This window comes from Thunnus maccoyii, chromosome 15 (assembly GCF_910596095.1).
Source record: "Thunnus maccoyii chromosome 15, fThuMac1.1, whole genome shotgun sequence".
In the NCBI taxonomy this organism is placed as follows: Eukaryota; Metazoa; Chordata; class Actinopteri; order Scombriformes; family Scombridae; genus Thunnus; species Thunnus maccoyii.
Window position 1 is genome coordinate 9847844 of NC_056547.1, and position 21500 is coordinate 9869343.

At 42.2% G+C, this 21500-nt stretch overlaps 1 protein-coding gene across 1 annotated transcript in view; it reads left to right on the forward strand.

Moving 5' to 3' along the window:
- nedd9 (neural precursor cell expressed, developmentally down-regulated 9) overlaps positions 1 to 21165 on the forward strand; it is a 31845-nt gene extending 10680 nt beyond the window's left edge. Inside the window, exons 2-7 of the mRNA XM_042435243.1 lie at positions 4223 to 4642; positions 15740 to 15838; positions 17060 to 17197; positions 18010 to 19194; positions 19335 to 19424; positions 20148 to 21165. Coding sequence (XP_042291177.1) covers positions 4223 to 4642; positions 15740 to 15838; positions 17060 to 17197; positions 18010 to 19194; positions 19335 to 19424; positions 20148 to 20696 — 2481 coding nt within the window. The 3' untranslated portion in view covers positions 20697 to 21165. The remainder of the gene's footprint in view (positions 1 to 4222; positions 4643 to 15739; positions 15839 to 17059; positions 17198 to 18009; positions 19195 to 19334; positions 19425 to 20147) is intronic.
- Positions 21166 to 21500: the final 335 nt, after the last annotated feature.

Genomic DNA, 21500 nt, shown 5'->3' on the forward strand with positions numbered 1-21500 from the left:
GGCATCTGCACCCAGCCAAAGATCATTTGTCAGAACGAAACTCCACTATGAGCGGATTGTTTATCCTTTAGCGGAAGGACGTAACTGATGGCGTCACATCAGTTTCTGTTGTCTCATTCTTCCAGCTAAGCTGTCATTCATATCATTTCTATTGATCTAAGATTTTCAACATGATAGTTTACAATCAAAATTTAGTAGATACAGCTGTTATTTCAATATGTCAGATATGTATTTAATATCGCATGTCTTCTACTGCTATATATTAAATGTGGGAGGCCTCTTATAGTAGAAAATATGCATTTGTGAATCTCATTACGATTTGAGGTCAGGTGTCATATTTACACGAGGAAGTGGCACAACGCCTCTCGCCTCACTGACTTATAATCGATAGCTTCCTGTAAGCTCGCACTCATCTGTGGGTGCAGCAGAAGGGGCCCTCCCCCCCTCCCCCCCTCCCCCCCTCCCCACCACCGCGTGCCTGCCCACTGACAAATGGCAAACACATGTGTTTATAGGAGGATCAGTGGCAAGTGATGGAGTCACCGTGTTGTGACTAACCAGTGTTTATGCCAGAGATCTGACGCCCGCTTTAATAGTCAGTTTCACCTGCTCCGATTACAACGGTGCGGCGGACTGAAGCAAACAAAAACAAGACGACAGGAGCTGAGTCTTCCCCCGTTTGCATCACTTCAAAGGGATCTGCATGCTTCTCTCAGCCAATACCGCTAACAACCCGTTTGTTCGATATGATTAGGGGTGATGTTTGTGTTTCTCACGGTGCTTAAGTTTAGCAGTTTTACAATCACGATCAGCTTCTATGTTTGGACTCTACTCTGACCCATCTTCTCTTTGTCGGTCGAGGTGCTATAAAAATTTCCATTTGTACAATCTGTATGTTAACCTACCCACAAGCTCTGCCCCAATAAAAGCAAACCGCAGTGAGAATGAGGGTTAAGCGTGTGAAAATGTGTCAAACAGATTCTATTGGGGATCTTTGTGGCCTTAAGACTTACCGCAGCAGATGATACTATCTGTGCATGTTTGCTGAGTTTTTGCACATGATATTAACCCTTGCGCTTTGATGACATCACCTTTACTTTCTCATCATTCTCACAGATCCCACTGCTGTGTGTGTAAAAAAAAATAAATATCGACGATAATCACAAAATGAACCAATTTTTTCATCTGACTCTATTAAAACCCAGTACAGTATGTAAACAAGAATTTAAATGCACCACAAAATGCACATTTGATGACGGTGACAAAATATGGATATAATAAGGAAGTATTTTGTGTTTTAAATGTTAAATTTGAATGAGAAAGTGTGTCCAATCTTTTGACTGGTACTGTGCATAAATAAATATATATTCCTTTTGTTTGCATTGTATGTTTATGGTCAGTTAGACCCCTTTTAGACCACTTATGAACAAACTGTTAAAAAAAAAACTCCAGTAACAGAATTCCAAGATGACTAATATGGGATTTGGGAGTATTGCATAAAAAGAAATGTCAATCACAGATGTCGAGCATATGAACATTAATTATATGCAGATTTAAGCATCATTTTCTGTAGCAGACTCTTGAAACAAGTTCAAAATCGTCTTTATAAGCAGTTCTCATAAAATTAGGGAAGTATAAATGTTATTAAATGATGTTAAGTGTGTCGTTTTGAGCTGATAAAGAGGGCCCAGCGTCTCAAACAAAACATTAGGGTTAATGTATGTCCTAAAATTAGTCTCAATCTGCACGAGGCTACATAAAAGGGCGAATATGTTTGTGTGAATGTGTTGCTGAGCACACTTGACACATTTGAGTGCAGATATCTTCCATCTCAATGTGGTTTAGTAGACAAATTCACAGTTTCTATTTCATAGTTTCTTCCACCAGCCTTTTATCTTCACAAAGCGTAGCCGGGCTGCATGCCCACTCGAATAAAGGTGTTTATTTTGTTAGCTTTTACACGTGTGTGTGCGAGTGCACTCGTTGCTTTGTGATGCGTATGCCTGTGGTTGGTGAAAGTGGCGTTTGGCATTGGTTTGGCAGGTGGTTATAGCAGTAATTTGCAGGGACAAAGGAGACAACAGAGTAGCATGATACGTGGTGTTTTTGTTTGTGTGAGTTAATTTCTCCTCCCATCATTAAACACAAGTGCTAACCACAGCAGGTGGGTGTCACTGCGTACAGGAAGCTGCTTTAAACTCGTCAATCATTTCTTAGAACAAATATATTCAAACGAGCAGCAGTAGTAATCACAGCAATCAGCATTTTGCTTCCGCATGGATGACTCTGCCAGCCTTGATCAAATTATTGGAATGAGCAAACAGGCAAGTACGCTGTCATTGGGGCGACGATGACCTCTGGGGTCACAATCGAACTTGTTGCGGGCCTGCAGGCCAGCTAGTTGGTAGCGGGGGGTGATTGTGGGTGTGTAATTGTGCGGCGTGTGTTGCTGGCTAATGGCGCTGACAGTGTACTTAGACAATAGCCAGGGAGGCCAGGCCCACAGTGAGAGATAACGATGTTACAAGCAGAGAGAGTTTCACATGGGAACTGCCTGATTTAAGCCGGGTAGGAAAGAGGAAGGCCAAAGAGGGTTCAAGAAAGTCTCAAACCAGTGGCAGTCACATACTGGGCTTCCTGATTCCCACACTGAGCTAGAAGGGTGAGGTGTTAATAGCACGGAGCAAAAAAAAAAAAAAAGACAAAGCTACTGGGGAAGATGAGTGAAACCGACATGGATTACTTTTCTTTTTAGACGCTGTATTCAGATGCTCAAACAGTTAAGTTATTTACATCTTTCTGATAATCCCCACACTGTAGAAATGTTTCTTTTTGATACAAATGCACATGTAGTGTGTAGTCCTATTAGGAATCCTGTTTTATCTGATGCAAGTGAATTTAATCCAGCTCCACTCTGTTGCGAGATGAGCTCATGAAGACGAAAAGCAGATTTTGGCTTCAATCCCGCAGCTTCAATCATCTTCATTATAAGATATTTTTATAACTGAACAAACGAGATGTGTTTTATGTTGTCTTTACAAAACCCATCTGACAGGGTGGTGGTATTACAGAAGTTGGTGAAGAGAGTTTTTTGGCATGAAACAGAGATAAGCTGGTAAAACTGGATGAAAAAAACACACATTTCCCTCAGTATCTAATGTTAAGGTGCCCTTGAGCAAGGCACTTAATCCCTAATTGTTTATATAGAGCTTACTGTACGTGGTTGAAAGTACAGGACTGTTGTGCTGGGAAGCTCCCAGGAGGCAATGTTTGTTATTGTGGGAGTATAAAGCCGCTGAAAAGGAGTATTAATGCTCAGTTAATTCCTTCCCTGGATGAATAAAGGCTTAAAGAAAAAAAAGATTGATGCATTTACCGAGGCAATTAGTAGTAAATGCCTCTCTCACACACAAAAGTGGCACACTCCAGGGCTTCTCCTATCTCCAAAATCTGCGGTTTGGAGTCATTATCCCTCAACCCTCACTGGCCCTTTAGGTAAACTGTGCCCTGAAGCAGGGCGCAAGCTGAGAAAATCCCATCAAGTTCAGATTGGTTTGAAAGACATCTGGTGTAGAGCTGAGGGCTAATGCGATCCTGCATGGTAATTTAATGTGCAGACAGAAGTTCACCAGCATGTCATTCATCAAAGCATTTTAAACTGCTATAGAGGCACGGTCAACGGTGGTCAACACAAGTGTCTTAAAGGAACAGTTTGGACATTTTGGGAACTACGCTTATTTGTTTGCTTGCAGAGAGTCAGAAGAGTAGATTGATACAAGCCACAGCCAGCAGCTGGTTAGCTTAGCTTAGCTTAGCATAAATACTAGAACAGGGGAAACAGCTAGCCTGACTCTGTACAAAGGTAACAAAATGCACCTATAAAGCTCACTTATTAACATGTTATATCTAATTCATTGAGAAGTGTAAAAATGTGGGTTATGTAGAGCCAGGTTAGCTGTTCTCACCCTGTTTCCAGTCTGTGTTTTAAGCTAAGCTAACCAACTGCTCTCTGTAGCTGTACTGGACAGATATGAGAGGAGGTATCCATCTTCTCATCTCACTTTCAGCAAGAAAGTGAAAATGTCAAACTATTCCTTTAACCTTTAGTGGAATACTAAAGTAATAGTGAAACCTGACAAATGTTGTTGTTGCTTCTTCCTTTTATCTGTTATAATGAAGCAAAGAACTTTGACTGATGAATGTCTGATCTTTCTTTCTGCAGAACCTGATGGCCAAAGCGTTGTACGACAACATGCCGGAGTCCCCGGAGGAGCTGGCCTTCCGGAAAGGGGACATCCTGACCGTCATTGAGCAGAACACAGGCGGCCTGGAGGGCTGGTGGCTCTGCTCCCTGCATGGCCGCCAAGGCATCGCCCCGGGCAACCGCCTGAAGCTGCTGATCGGGCCGATGTTTGACGCCCAGTCGCCAACCGCCGCTGCTGCCGCCGCCCAGTCTCCTACTCAGAGCGCGGCCTACCAGCAGAAGGTTGGCTCGGGGTCACAGGGGGTCTACCAGGTGCCACCGTCCCTGCAGAGTCCACAGCAGCAGAGCCAGCAGAGCATCTATCAGGTTCCTCCATCACAAGACATCTACCAAGTCCCGCCGAGGAGCACACTAGCTGCTGATAACACGCCGAGCAAGGTGAGACAAAGAGAGCAAGAAAGGAGACTCTAGTTTGCATTTGCCGTGAGCCGCAACTAATCACATTTCATTATCAGATAATCTGTCAATTAAATTTTTTATAAGCCGATTAGTCCAGGAATTGCAAATGATGCACAATGGAGAGGCAGCAGCCTGCAGGGTTTTATTCCAACAAGACCCCACCAGATGAAATCACCTGCTGGAGTGATTGGCTGTAATGAAAACCTGCAGCCTTTTGGCTCTCTATGGCACATGATACCCCATCCGTGGTTTAGTCAAAATAAAAAAATGCCATTTCAGTTTCCCAGAGCCCAAGTTAACCTGTTCTAATTGTTTGTTTTGTTCAAGCAACAGTCCAAAAATCCCAGAATATTGCATTTATAATGATAGAAAACAGAAATTCTGTATGTAATTAGATTTTCCAACATTTACTTTGACTGAGTTTAAAAACCAATGGTCAATTAAAGTATTATTCTACAAATACAGCGGTATAAAGGAGGTTTGAGGCACAGAAAAGCAGAAAATGAAGGAAAAGAGAGGGTTTACAGAAAGAGAGAAGATGGAGGCTGGTCTGTTCCCTGACCTCCGGAGACAGTTCTTTCGGATCAGAGCGGATTTAAAACATAACATCAACTCTGATGGGCGTGGTCTGCGCCGGCAAGTGCGGGTATTAGAGGTGAAAGGACATGGCATTTACACGTTTACACCGTGACCTGTTATCCTTCCAGTCTGCCACGACTCTCATCAGTGTGATTGCACACACAGAACCCAGTGAGGCCGGAGAGATTGTGGGTCTATGATGTGAAATGTGGACAGGGTGTGCCGGGCCTGGCGCTCACCACAGAGCAGGGTAGTGTTTTTGTGCTGGGCTCCCATTTGGCTTTAGTTGTATATTGGCACATTGTGTGTAGCAGAGCCAGTCTAAGCCACAGAAAGGCAGTGAATATGGGAAGAACTCGTGGAAAAGCAAACAGCACAAAGCTGTTTTTTTGGATTTTGGTGGAGACCAGCTGCATTGAAAGTAGGTTTTTCTGTACTTAAATGTGCCAAGGATCACTGACAAACACACTTGGCTTCGTCATTTGCAGTATAGCTATATATACAATCCTCCAAACAGTGAGTCCATTATGTATATGTGCTGTTTTATTGGCTGGATGGTATATCATTTAAAGCATATATATCTCAGACTTTCCTAGAAAATACAGCCCGTTATAGCACACAGAGATGACCAGTTTCCCAGCGAGTCTGTTATGAAACACATGCAGAGGAATTACCCCAACAAAATGTAGTCTTATGTTTTATTTATTTACAACACAGAAGAATAACAACCATAGATGCTTTAGCCAATACCTTCTTCAGTGTGCAGGCTCTGTGATTGTCACAAATCAAACAGTGCCGTAGAAAAAGGGCGCACAACGCAAATGAAGCTGTAATGTTGTGGCAACGATTTCAGAATATAGAAAAGAAGCAATATTTCATGTCTGAAGAAATAAAAACATAAATTAAATCAAAGTTCAATAAATCAAAATAAAAATAGACAAAAATAACAAAATTAAAACACAATATTGATCCATAAACGTTCAAGGAAAACACACAACCTCTCAGTTTTGCTGGTTTAACGTGTGACTATGAAACTCTTGAAAGATGAATTAACACAACATCCTTTTTATGTACAAAAAGTTGAATTTACAAGCTGTAAAATGCATTCTTGGGTTAGCTAACGTTAGCTACCATAAGCAACTGGTCTGCCAGTCGCTCATAGCTAATATTAGCAAAGTTAAGCTAGTTATGGTTTTGTCACTAGCATTGCTAACTTTTAATCTTCTCTACTTGTACAACTGTTATTATTATTATTATTATGTATTTTATCATAAACCCTTAACAATAACTGTCACTTATGGCCACAGCGGCCATTATTTCATAGTTTCATAGTCTTGCTTTTAACGCACCACAAATCCTTCACCACAAATGGACGTCTTTAGCAGAATGTGCTCAAACATGAAAGAGAAATTCCCTGGTTATTCAACCGCTTAACTAGTTCTAGCACCTCAGACCAGATCATCCCTCCAGGAGACAGATAGTAATTATACGCTGGATGAGCTTTTGATATCCTTGGGGTGTTTTTTTTTTTTTCTCTTAACAAATCAGCTTCAGCCATCATTGAAATGAGCTTGAAACGAGATAAGGTGTGCATTTTAGAAGGTAAATACGAGGAAGCAGGCACCGGGAGCTTAGAGGACTTTGTGTGATTCACTGCACAGGAGCGGTTGTGATAAAGTCAGTCAGAGCCAGCGGGCTGAGAGTAGAGACCTGTTAATCAACCTACACACACACACACACACACACACACACACACACACACACACACACACACACATAGCAGCCTTGTCAACCAACACCTCTCTTTTCCACTAACAGGCTGCAAGGCTTAACTGAGGACTGGTATTAAAAAGGCTTAGGTGATAACATGGAAAATTAAATGTGCTTCTAATGAAAGTGTGTTTTGTGCTGTAATCATATTATTGGAGAGATTAAATTAAGTCTTGGGACGTTTAACTTTCCCCCCGATCTGTGGTTATCAAAGTGGGTGCAATTTTCAGTGGTTGTTCCTGTCTATTTAACAGAAAGATTTTGACTCTGTGTGTGTGTGTGTGAGACGTACACATTCATTTCTATGAGTTGGGTCTACATGTGAGTTGCAGGAATCCAGACAAGGCTCTGTTGTTTTCCAGTGACGTCTGACTGTTGGACAGAAGCACCGTCAGTCCCTGTGGACACAGTCAGTCCTGTTTAAGCCAAAGCAGCAATAACTGCGGTGACACAGGAAAAGACAAACTCAGCAAGTATTGTTGCTACATACTGCTGCCAAATGGGAGGTTATTTTAGGCATTCGGGGGTTCAAGACGTCCCCTTAGGGCTGCAAATAATATTTATTTTCTCAGTTATTCAATTTATTGTTTGGTCTAGAAAACATTCAAAAATAGTGAAAAATTGCAGTTCAGAGTCCTTGGTTTTATCTTCAGATTTGATATTTTTGTCTGGCCAATAGTACAAAAGTCAAAAGTTTATTATAATATAAGAGAAGAAACAACAATAAATCGTCGCAGTTAAGAAGCTGCAACTCTAAAATGTCCCCAAATTCTCTCTCTACCAACAAATCAATTAATCGACTAATCTTTTTACCTTTAGTCCTGCTCTTTTCCTGAGTGGATGTTGTTGCGTGACCAGCAATTGGAGCACTTCCACGGTTTGGATGGATATGAAACTGTTTTGGTTGAATCTTCAGTATAAAATATGAAAAACTGCATTTTAAAATATCTGGTTATTTAATTAAAACCTCAAAGAGAAAAAGCTTGAGTTTATCCCAAAGTGCATTTTATTCAAAAAAAAAAAAACATCCAGTTGTTTTGACATGAGAGAGCAGAAGTTGAAGATTATGATTTATAGAAACCTGATAAAAACATTCAGCAGAAAAATAAAATGGTGCAGACCAGCGTGAGCTTCAGTATGAATTTTTTATCTAAATCCATCAAAGAGCAAATGGGATGACTCTCTGTTTCTTAATGTGAAATAGCAACTCTCTCTCTCTACTCTAAATTTTTCAAAACATCTACAGTATTCAGTCTCTTACAGATAACCTTAACTAACTTCAGTCTACAGTTGACCTCAATACATCATTTATTTTTAAATTAAATTGAGTTTTAATCCTCTAAACTCTACCAGAGAGACCCTGATATGAATTGTGCAACGTGTTTAATAATGATGAATTTATGTGTGTTACAAAGTGTTAGACTGACTGAAAAAACATGATTTCCCAAAGCTAAAATAACTACACTTATAATCATAATAAAAACCATTGTATTGTGAAATTATCCTGGACACTACTGTGTTTTTATGTTGAGGAATATTGAGGATATCATTAAAACAAACAAACAAGTCATTCCTCCCAGTTTGTAACTCTGTAAGCGCTCTTTACTGCGTCAAAGCATTTAAGGGGGGATCATTTCTGTTGATGTGAAACCCAAACCCTGACCTTTGCTCTTCAAAACACCAAACTCAGTCTTGTTTACTACTGCTTGTCTTTGCGGAGCAGTATTGATGACAGGCCGCGAGTGTTTACTCACGCTGTGTGCGGTGTAACGTGCTAAAAGCCGATGGCGCTGAAGGAAAACAGCCATTTTCTTGTTGTCAAGTGCATTCAAGCACAGACACACACTCGCACACTCGTTTCCCAAATGATTATGGAGACTGATGCAGGCTTCCTAGACTGATAATCCCCTCTCATATTACGCTAAAGCCTTCCTCCCCTCCCACAGAGAAAGGTTCCTATATGTTCCTCACCATGTATGTGTGTGTGTGTATGCGCGTGTACAGTCATGCATTCGTGCACTCTTGTCTGCATATATCCCCCAGAATGCGTCCTCGGGTTTGCATGCCAGCCCCACAGTGCAAATCCAGATTGGTGACTGGATATTTTCTCTTCATGTGGTGTGGGGCTTTGGTATATAAAGGCATACTGAGGTTTGGCGCTCTCTGCCTCTCTGGCTGTTTGGTTTGATGCTGTGGCCTTGTCCTTGGGTAACCCTCCTGGGAGGGTGAGCTAAAGAGCTCCACAGCTGCCCTCCCTTCAAGGCCTCCGAGCTGGGACCATGTGGGACAGATGCCTGGAGCTCTCGGTCGCACAAAGAGTCTTCTCACATGGAGGCCTTGTGCCGCCTTTTCATCATTCGGCTCTTAAAAGCTCATTTCTTATCACCAATGAGACTGCTGCTCTTGATTTCCTCTTTCTTCTCCGGCTCTGAAAGGTGTGTCTGTTTCACTCCTCGGTATTCCCGCTTCCTCTGTGCTTCCCCTTCTGACTCAGGCGCTGAGGTCACGGTGTTCAAAGATGGGTTGGGTTCAGAGTTCAAAGATCTCTGCTGAGCTTCTTATCTACTCCTACCAGACGGCCTTTTCATTCCTCACTTCCTGACTCATGAGATCTGCTCCTTGTATGGGCATTTCCTCCGTTTACTGTGTCATACCCATAGATCCAGTAGTGCCATAAAGAAGTACAAAAGGATTAATAGGCTCCCACACAACTCAAGGAAGTGGTCTGATAACTGTTTATGGCTTACGAGGGTGTGCCATTTACCTTGATAAAACTGTGTTTGGAATTAACCAGGTTGTCTGTAATGAATGGCTTGTTTGTTTGCCTCGGCCATATTTTCGCTGCCTAATCATGCACACAATGATCTCAGCTCCAGATAAGTGAGTTATTTCTTCCTGGAGCGAGCCAACTCCTTCAGACGCTCGTCTGCTCGCCATTGTCACAGTTGTGATGAATCGCTGGCCCATGAGATCTGACCGAGGGGCAAGGTCATAAATCAGTTGCACCGAAAGTAATCTGCTCTGCGGTTTTACATACTGAGAGGACTTTTTCCCCCTTAAAAGTTCAGAACAGAGTCTGTGATGAACTTTACTAAAAGCAGGAGGAGAAAAGACAGGAAAGTTTTCAGCCATGTTAGCAGCATATATCTTTTGGGACGGTGAAGTCTGGCAGGCGGTCGGTTGGTTGGTCGACCACTTTGGTTCAGACTGAGATAACTATTAGATTGATTGTTATGAAATAGACATTCATGGTCCATCAGGGTGAATCCTAATCACTTCAATGAGGCCCTCACTTTTCCTCTAATGCCACCATGAGGTTGACGTTTATGGTTTTGAGTGAAATCATGTCATGATTCATGTCTCTCTCAGGATAAGTTGAAATAATTTTGACAATCCATTTAACATTTATTTTAGTGGCAACATCAGGTCAAAATTTGAATGTGTCCAAAACAAAACTAATGACATTCCTATCAGCCTCAGCTATGTTAGCATGCTGACACAGTTAACTAAGATCATGAACATTATACCTGCTAAACATCAGCATATTAGCATTGTCACTGTGATCATGTTGCTATTCTAGCATTAGCATATAGCTAAGTTTAGCCTCACAGAGCTGCTAACACGTCTGTAGACTCTGTAAGATTTATACTGAGGGGTCTTTCAAAACATTTCTCATTACACATTATCCTCTTTTTTTTTCTCTTAGAATTCAGGGGATTGTCTCATGATATTGCTTTCTTAGATAGTAAACAATGAGTGCTAGACATCTTCTTACATTACGTCTTTTTAGATAATCATGCCCCAGGATTAAGAAGCCGCTTTGATCAGAGAGGATGACAGATGATCCTCATTCGTGCTAAAATCAGTGTGTTCTCTTTTAATGCTCCTCATTAAGCTCGCTGTCTGTTTGGGTTTAGCCACTTGGACGTGTTATGGAGATGGCTGAAGGCCTCGCAGGATTCAAGACTTAATTACCTGCATTAATTAGTTTGGCACATTAATAGGCTGGTGCAGCTCCAAGTGGTGGAGGGGAATGTTATCGAGCAGCACCGCAAGAGACGTCTTTGTACTGTGATTCAGCAAAGCAAAGAAGGGCAGGTTATTACAGAGCAGAAAACACCCTACATTTAGGAGATGCAGTCACATAGAAAGTGACACAATCAACCAATACGTGACTGATAGCACGGTTAGTTTGCCACAGCTGGTGATTTAGATTTCATTCTCCCCTGTGCCCTTGGGTGTCTCTATCTGGGTCTCTCTGCTGCCCACCCTCAATCATTAAAAGGTTAGCCAACAGCGCTGTGCTGACAGAGCTGAAGGTAGGAAACAGGCAGAGGTTGACTTTGTCCAGATAGATGAATAAGAGCGCAGGAGAGGTGGCAGCAAAAGAAAGGAGATGAGGAGGTGTGAGTAATGAGATGGATGGATTGAATTCAATAGAGGGCAGTTGCCACATTGTCAGCAGTGTCATTATCGCCGTCTTTTATGAGCTGATCTTTGGTGGAAAAGCCTCATTAGGGTTGTTGATTCATGTCAGCAAGCAAGTTACCAATGAAAGGGTGTGAAATGATGATTTCCTATAAAGACTCGCCACACACAGGTGCTATTACTCACCCACACACAATTGGGCTAAAGTATACCAAGGCTGTGCTGGGCGACTATAATCACAATATCATAACAGATGTTTTCTGATATTTGATGTGCAGATAGGTAAAAGAAAACTTGTATAAAGCCTCCAGAACAGCCTCACTACATCTTGGCATAGATCTCTGATGGATGAACACCATTCTTCTAAAAGATAACCCCTCATTTGGTGTTTGGATGACGGTGGTTGAGAGCTGTGTCCAAAATCTTCCATAAGTGTTGACTGGGCTGAGATCTGCAAAGTCCATAACATATGATTTTCATCATTTTCATACTCATCAGACTGTGTGTGGAAGTATTTGCGTTATTTACTGTATGTTCCTCCACTTATTTGTCGTCTGTTGATATGGCAAATATTAGCAAACATCATCTATAAAACAGTCAAACTGATGTTCAAAGCAAAGACTTTTGACAATTATGTTCATTATCAATCAGAAAATAGTAAAAAAAAAAAAAAAATCCATTTCAGTAATCTCCCAAAGCCCAAGTTGACATTTTCAAATTGCTTTTTTTTATCCAACAGTCCAAAACCTAAAGAGATTAATTTGAATGTCACGGAGGACGAAGATAACCAGCAAATATTCAAAAAATATTCAAAGCTGAAACAAGTACATTTTTTTGCATTTAAAAGTGCCTTAAACAGGACAATTATCAAAAAAGTTGCCAATTAATCTTCAATTAATTAATAATTAATCAATGAATCATTTCAGCTTTATATTTACACTTTATGTGAGATCAAACTATGTGTGAAACAGAAACTCACAATTATGAATTTGGACTTTGAACAATAATGTCATAAGATAATATCATCACGATAAGATTATGAGATTAGAGTGAAATCATTGCTCAGATTAAATGCAGTAAAACGTGCTGCCTGTGCAATATATAAAAAAAACTGAGTGTATAACAAGCCTATGAGGTAGTTGTTTACGTTATGACGACACCTCTCAAATGAATCTGAAGTAAAGCTGAAAAGTCCTACCTGCCAAAACCTGAGCCTGCCAGGATGCTAAGTAAACACGGTATTCTGCTGAAAGAGCCGTAAGTCGTCACTCACCGCAACGCGTCGGAGCGTTAACAAGGCCTCTATTTGGCTCCTCAGGGCACTAGTTTAAACCTGATCCCTCCTCAGTCACTCGGTTTGCTCTGCCTCCTCCATGAAGGAATCCTAAGAGCCTTTATCACCTGAGTGAGAACAAATGTTTGCTCAGTCGCCTTGGCTCTTCATGATGTCATCGCCGCGCCTCTCTTTCTCTCTCTCTGCCACCGCCGCCACGAAAAGCGCCGACCTCATTGGACGCGGTAAATATTTACCCACCAGCAATTATAGCAGCGCCGAGGCGGCCTCGCAGCAACAGCCTGCTGGGTAAACAGAGGGAGGAGATGGGAAATAAATGAGTAGTGTGCATCTGGCGGCGGCTGAGAGGAGCCACTGATGAGCAGAGTGCTACTCAAAGCAATGACATGTACCTGCGGAAAAAGGTCACCGAGGTCTTTGACAGACACCTCGCTGCCATCTGCATACGGCAGCCGAGCCTAGACATCCCCGCTTATCGTCAGCGCGCAGACTCGAACCCGCGGGGACAGCAGCCAAGCTAAAGTGACCTTTTTTACCGAGCATCACTTTGTTGTTACTTTGTGAACAGCTAGCTCGCTATCTGCTGTGTCTGGTTACATGCTTTGAGAGCTTTTAACAGCCCAGAGTCTACGAGCGACAGTGCGTGAGAAGAGCCAAAAGCAGCCGAGGCTATTTATTCCTCCGCTGGTTTATTTCAGAGCCGAGTTGACGCATTTAAAGCCCGCAGTGTATGTTTCAGCTCTGACCCCACGGGCCTGCTGGGATGATGCATGCACGGACAGGAATGCCAACAATGAACACCTTAAATCACCATGGGCTTGTTTCAGATTGGACTTATGAGAACCATATGGACTACTGTTAGTCAGACTCCAGCTCAGATGAATGGCATTCCTTTCCATACTAGGCGACGTACTCTCATTTTCCGTTCCTCTCACTCTCCCCTATTCCACCTCTGTTACCTTTTTTCATAAATCTCTTTTACAAACCAGCCACCCCCCTCCTCCCTCCCCTCTGCCTCTTCCTCAGAAACATTAATCCTATTCTGAGTTGGCTGAGGTTACCGCTCCTACTGCTCACGCTCCGATAAATGTCTGTGCAGTATGAGAGATGGTATTAGGATATTAACTCGGCTATACGGCGACTCAAGAGTGGATGCTGGGACTAAAGTCTTATACCTCCCTGGAGACGTTTCCCCTCTGCCAGGAAGCCATGCGTATGGTTCCTATTTTCGAGCCCTGTTAATGAACCCTGCTCGTTCCAGTGTGGCGATAGTGGTGCGTGGGGGCAGAGGAGCAGTACTGGGCTCAGGGAAGGACATTCCCAGCATTCCTCTGTCTGTCTGACGCAGCAAGGAGGTCTGCAGCTCTGCTTTTAGGGGCTAAGAGACGGAGAGGAGAGGAGAGGAGGGGGGGGATGGAAACACCGGGATTAGGAGGTGTGGAGGGACTGATTAGCATTGACGGGAAAAGAGAGGGGAATATGAGATAAAAAACATTAACAGGGGCAGAAATGTCACGGGCCCAGGTGAAGCAAGCGAAATGTGTTTTGTGTTTTGTTTTCCAAGCAGTAATCGCACCATTATTCTGTAGCCTGTCTGCACCACAGTGTAAAATATTTTAAAGGTGCATTAAATCCCTACAGCACAAAATGTTAAGTGGGTTGTTCATCAGTACCAACGACCCAATGATTACTTCGCCAGGAGCTAATATTCCTGGATTTTAAAACTCATATTTCAGCCAGTACTATAATAAAAACTTTTACGCGTTTTATAGCTCAAATGCACCACTTAAGCTTTCTTTTTTTTTTTTGGTTTTTTTGTGACTTATTCTGCTCTCTAGTAGAGCTAAAAATATAACCCATCAAACTCAATTTTTAGTTCTATATTTATCACTTTCTCTTGCTTAATATTTCAGCTTTTAGGCCTTTTAAATGACTGTAACATTTCAAAGATGAAAAATACATGTAATCTGGTCTGGTATGACCAGTAGCTAATGCGAGCTAATGTTAGCCAGCTTTAGTCACAAAATGTCTCAATATATTAGCTTTTTAACCTTTAAAGCAGGACTATAACTTTTGAAAGAAGGAGGGAAAAAAAACAGTTTTCCTCATAAAAAATAACCAATAAAACACACTGCACTCAAGGGGCTTTGCTGTCTGGTATGACCATTAGCTAATATGCACTAATTCTCGCTTATGTCAGCAAACTTTTGATAAATATTGTTGCTGTGTAACTGACATTACTCAGACAGTTGGCTGACTTTCTACACTGCAGGTTTTGTTTGTCACAGATAAACATTTCACTGGTTTTATCTCGATAATAAATAAACACAGTACTTTGCAGGAGACGTTTCGGGTATTTATTTCAGTATTTTTGCCTTTTTATATAGTCAGTATAGAGCTGACAGTCAAAGGAGGGAAATATAAGGGGGTTGAATGCAGCAAAAGCAGCAAAAGTCCCCCGCTGGACTCAATCCAGGGACATTGTGATTACATGGTGAGCACACTAAACCCTGAGACCACCAGAACATCCCACTGAAATCCTTAAAGCAATTGACTCAAGAAAATCTTGAGAAATTAAGAGGAATTCACTCTTGTAATTGTCATTTGTGGCCACTGTTTAGCAAAAGATACACAGTCTGACTGTTTTGAGTGTAAACTTCCTGACGAAGGATCCTGCTTTAGTGTGCTGCTCCAGGTTCCTGTGCGCTAGATTCTCCACAAATAAACTGAAACAGGGAGGATGTCTCTGTTGTCAGTATCTATCTGCCTCAACTGCACTCACTTACTGTTGCTGGGTCATTTGAGGACTTGGAATGAGAAACAGGCAAAACAACGGAGATCCAGGACAGATGTACGGAAGTCTAAGAGATGGGTGGCAGGAGAGGAGCAGTGTGTTTGCAATTTGTGATACTGAGCATTTGTCTCGAGCACACTGCTGTGCCCCAGGTGTCGTTTCTAGACAGCAGCCCTGATTGTTTGTCTCTCCCCCTGCTGTGATTGGACAGGTGGTGACCCCGACCAGAGTGGGACAGTCCTACACCTACAGCCCCGGTCAGCACAACCAGCAGGACCTCTATGATGTCCCACCCAGTAGATCACAGGGGGTAGGTGTCTCATATTCCCACAGCATGTACAGTATAACAGTATGACCTATTCTGGCTACTTGAAAATAAGTTAAATCTAATAATAATTATCATTGCACATTTTGATTTGATTTCAAATGGATGTATGTTACATTTTGGCTGTTTTTTTAAAAAAAATCTTACAGAACTCATTTGTAATCATGAACAAAAAATAATAAAATAAAATAAGTAACACATGCAAGATAAAAATTTATGATAAAAAAGTGCCAAACTGCACTTATTCAGACTTTTCTTGATATCGTTTTTCTTTCATTTTCAACAATTATACCAGTGGTTTTGCACGTTTTAGCCCATTTACCACAAACTTCACACGTTGCTTTGTTCTAATAATTTAAATGCATTTCTCAGTCTCCAGCTTTTTTTGGGGGTTTCTGTTCATTTCTGTACCACAAAACCACTTAACGACCTCTTGAAATTTCGCTTTACTTGTGTTATCGCACAAAGCAAACATTAAGTCTGCTTAATATTTCAGGTCAAAGTTGGTGGGTTGTTTTGAGATAATGTACTGCAAAATGAAAGTGCATTAACTTGCAGAGATAGTGGAACGCTGGCAAAAGTGTAGCAGACTTGAGGTTTTACTGTGATGATTATATAACAAGAGTCTGCTAAATGAAATGAATGGAAGCCAATTGCTGCCTGGAATTGTAAGAGAAATCCAAAAATATGATGTATGCATGATCTATCGTTAAGAAAATGCAACTTGCAAACACACCGGTATGATATATACACAGTATAAAAACATAAATACTTTTGTTTTGTGTGTTTTTGTTTAGTTTCATCTTCTGTTTCCATCTACCGCAGCTGTCAATCAGTCAAAAAAAAACAAAAATGACAGTAATCAACAACAGAGCGAGAATAGTTTTAGGCAAACAGTAACTCAGAATTTGTCTCTTTCTTTTGATCTCAAATGTGTTTCCTATTCTGATCTACCACATATCCTGTTCTTTGCAGTGACCTAATTTTCTACAGAAAAAGAACCTTGACGGTTACAGTTTTGTCTTGTCATCTTGTGTTAAATTGATAAAACTTGCAGTGCGGTCCTGATGTTAGTTAACATATTATCTTCTTCTACAGAAGTAAAACTAGTAGAGTTTTTCACTTCTTTGTTTCCGTAACTTTTTCACTAAGCATAATTTGTTATTCAGTATTTGATGTTTATCTTATGTGACTTTCATGTTTCAGGTGTACGATATTCCGCCTGGTCAGATGTTCTCTGCACAGCAAGGCGGTGCCCGAAACCAGGGAGTCTACGACGTGCCCCCGTCTCAAATGGACCCTAGGACACAAGGGATTTACGACATACCTCCCTCCTCACAAGGGGTAAGAGAACATCTCAACAGTTAGTGGATCTTCCTCCAAAATGAAAAGGAACATCAGTCAGACACATCGTTTATTTCAGTCAAATAAAGTTGAATTAAGGAAGTGGTAGCCGCTTGTGTCCGGAAAATGTTATTTTATGTTTATTGATACAGTTCCTAGTATTTCTCTTAATTGTCTATAATAAATGAATAATACGTCAAATGTCGTATTTATGACATTCTTGTGGCTGCACGAAATGAAAGCTTTGCCTGCCAGGAGAGTTTAACCAAAACTCCATGAGTATGGTTCTGTGTCTGAACTCTCCAGCAGGGACAAAAAAGTCAAGGACATAACTGTTAGCTTTCCAGACCCTCTAAGATTTCACCAGACTTCCAGACCCAACCAGGCAGAGAGCCATCAGTTTGTTTGTAATAACCTGAAATATGCTGGGACCTGTTATTTGCGTCGTTCCTAATTACAGTTTGGGGCAGGCCTGTCTAAGAGTGCAATTCAAGGATGATGGAAATCACTTACAGGCCACCATTTTATTCACCCTGCTGCTTTCCCAACATGCTGTGTGCCATGTACGCCAGAACACACAGTGAGTGGGAGGTTAAAGCTTTTCTGCGCTCTGACGCTGCATTAGAGGAAGGAATCAAGGGCAGAAACTTTGAGGTTTCAAATATAGTATCTACACGAGCCAGAAGGTCTTTCACTTCCTCAATCTTTAACTGCAGCGCTGCTGTACAAACTTGATCCGGCGAAAATCAGCTGACTTAATGCTGCTGTGAATTTGAGCTGCTTGTAAAACTAATGATTGTCCTCGCCCACAGGTCTACTCGGTGCCTCCCTGCAGGACCAACCCCGCCCTCCAGGAGGGAAACTACGATTTCCCGCAGCCTCTCAAGCACAAACAGGAGGGTATCTATGACGTACCGCCGCCCGTCCTCACCAAACCCACACAGAGCCCCCAGTCGCATTATGATTTCCCCCCCAGCGTGGAGCCTGTTGCCCATCACCAACACCCAAACACCAACGGCAATGAAGGCATTTATGACGTACCTCCACCCGCCCTTCACTCAGGAGCAGGGTCTCAGAGTCACAGTGACGTATACGACATCCCCCGGGGCATGCAGCCCTCCCAGCACAGAACCTCGCCCGCTGACAGAGACGGAAGCAAAGGAGTTTACGACATCCCTGCTCAGGATGCTCGCACAGTCGGAGACGTGACAGACGGCGTGAACCGTCTGTCATTCTCCAGCACCGGCAGCACACGCAGCAGCATGTCCACCTCCTCGTCCTCCACAGGCTCCAGCTCTGAGGGCCGTCTGGCTCTGGATTTGGACGCTGCTGTGCAGAGGTTGTACCGTCTGCAGCAGGCTGTGGAGGCCTCAGTCGGGGCTTTACACTCCATGGCGGCATCCCCTCACTGGAGGACTTTTCCCTTCATGGAGCGCCATGCTAACGATGTGCGCACAGTGCTAGACAGGGTCCGGGCAGCTCTGGGGGACTTCATTGTGTTTGGTAGAGGGGCTGCAGCAAACGCTACAGCGCTATCAGACTCCAGCCTGCACAGCAAGCTGAGAAGGCAGCTTGGACGCCTGGAGGACTCGCAGCAGATCCTTCTGCAGATCTACCAAGTCCTGGAGAACTGCAACTGGGCTCTGAACACTCTGGCCGCCTCCGCCGCCGCCAAGCACCACAACAAGAGCGACGACCTGGACCGTTTCGTCATGGTCTCCAGGACTGTACCGGACGACGCCAAGCAGCTGGCCTCCACGATAGGCAGCAGCGCTGAGCTACTGTTCAGGCGGACGCACATGGACGGGTCTTTCTCTATCGGGAGCACACCTGATGAGAACATGATCCACCCGCTCACCTCCCCCTCCTCAGACAATGATAACTACGGGGGCCAGACCAAGCCCTTCCCTGTGCCCTCCAGCCAAGACAAAGACAATATGAACAGTGAGAAGTGTGTAAAAAGCTGGATGGAGGACTACGATTACGTACATCTACAGGTAAGATTAGTGAAGCCCTTCTGTTTTTCAGTATTTCACGTTTCCTTTATTTGCTTTATTCCCACCAACTTTACACCATAGAGAGTAGATCTCATTCTATATTTGAATGCCTTTTCTCACTTCCTTGTCTTCCTCGACAGGGCAAAGATGACTTCGAACGTCAGCAGAAGGAGCTGTTGGACAAAGAAAACATTATCAAGCAGAGTCAAAACCAGCTCGGCCAGGAACAGGTGAGGCTTCCTCTTTGTTTCTACAGTGATGAGGGTGGCTCTTCTATCTCTGTTATCAGTCACATATATTCATATATTCATTTAACATATCATTAAACACACACAGCTGCTGACTGGCTGGGTGCAAAGACTCTTACACATAGCAAATAAAGTTAATCCTTTACTTTAACTTCCTCTATTTCAAACAGTAGGCTATATAAACATTTAACAAATAGTTTTAGCAGAAATAAGGACTTTTATTAAGATATTATTAAGGATTTTCTTTACAATTATAACTTCTCCTGTGAAGATTATTTTAGACTATTACAACTGTTAATATACTGGTTATGGGTCTTCACAGTTATAGTTGGTAAAAAATACATTAATAAACATGTATATCTGCTTACAACTACATTGTAGTGTGTTATAAATCATTTATTAAATGTTAATTAAATGTATACTTATAAATGCTAACCAGGAGGGCTTATAGAAGAGTTTTACCCAATAACTAAAAAGAGAGATAAACCTTTTTGGTCGTGTAACTGCCCAGAACACTTCCTGTTTTTATTGTTTGAAATGGATTTCTATTTTTGTCTGTGATCCAGCAAAAGGGCAGAATTTTAATATTAGCTGCGTTTTTTTAGAGCATGACTTCCTACGATTTATCTCTGTAAAATCAAAAAGATACAGCACATGCTAATAAGCAAGGTCGGAAAATAACCTACATCCTGTCACCCTTCACAGATCAATCAGTTCAAGAAGCTGGAACAGGAAGTGATCAAACCCGTGGAGAACGACATCTCACAGTGGATGTCACACCAACACTCAGGTAGAACCTCGGCCTCCCCGTCGGACTCCTCGTCCGCCCTGTCGCCCTCCACTCATGTGTGCGCACGGGACCGCCAGCTGCTCGGCTTCTACTCCGAGCAGTGTGAGCAACACTTTGTCACGCTCCTCAGCGCCGTGGACGCCTTCTTCAGCTGCGTCAGCGCCGGGCAGCCTCCCCGCATCTTTGTGGCGCACAGCAAGTTCGTTATCCTCAGCGCCCACAAACTGGTCTTCATCGGAGACACTCTGTCCAGGCAAGCCTCGGCTCCCGAGGTGGCCAACAGGGTGATGAACTCCAGTAACGTGTTGTGTGACTTGTTAAAGACGGTGGTGGCAGCGACCAAGATGGCCGCCCTGAACTACCCAAACACAGCTGCCATCCAGGAGATGGTGGACAGAGTCACTGATCTCTCGCATCACTCACAGCAGTTCAAAGAACAGTTGCTTCAAATGGCTAATTTGTGATTTCCAGCCATGTTGCTCCTGTACATTTCACCACAGACACCATGTGTACATTAATCTAGCATAAATATATATATTTACAGTTTATATATATATATATACATATATATATATATATATGTATATGTATATGTATATTGCTCTCTTGTCTTTAAGCCTGTTTTGAATGTTGTAAATAGTCTCTGTTCTGTAAATATTTGCTCTATTTTTGTGTAGATAGTTTTATATTATGGTATGAATATAAATGTAGATGCAGTATCGGTGTCTTTGTAGGATCATGTGGACATTTTTCATAACATTCCTGTTGCATATTATGAAGCACCTTATGAGATTGTTTCATTTTCACCTGTAGAATATCGTCTATATGTTTTACTGCTGGGTGTGTGACAGTAAATCTTGTAAATGTTCCTCGTAAATGTCAATACGTGTGGATTCTCACCACAGACAAAGTAAAGGGTTGTTCGTAATCATGTGACTGTGTCTTTTAATTTCTCTGACATAACAGATTTGTTATAGAAAATGAAATATTTCCAGGGGAGCACAAAGAGAGAGCAGAATGTTACTTTTCGTGGCATCTAGTCATGCAGATCTGTTTAATTTGCAGGTTTTAGTAAATCCACCTTTGAGACTCAGTTTGTGGTTCTCACAGCACTTAAACATTGAAAACATTCAACAACAACAACAACATCTTCCTGTTAGTCAAAAATATTGACACCGACTGTCTAGATTAACATAGGAGAGCTTGATTGGGACTAGTGTATATTTAATTGAATTTGGTCTCTAACAAAATTGATCAGTTTATTTCTA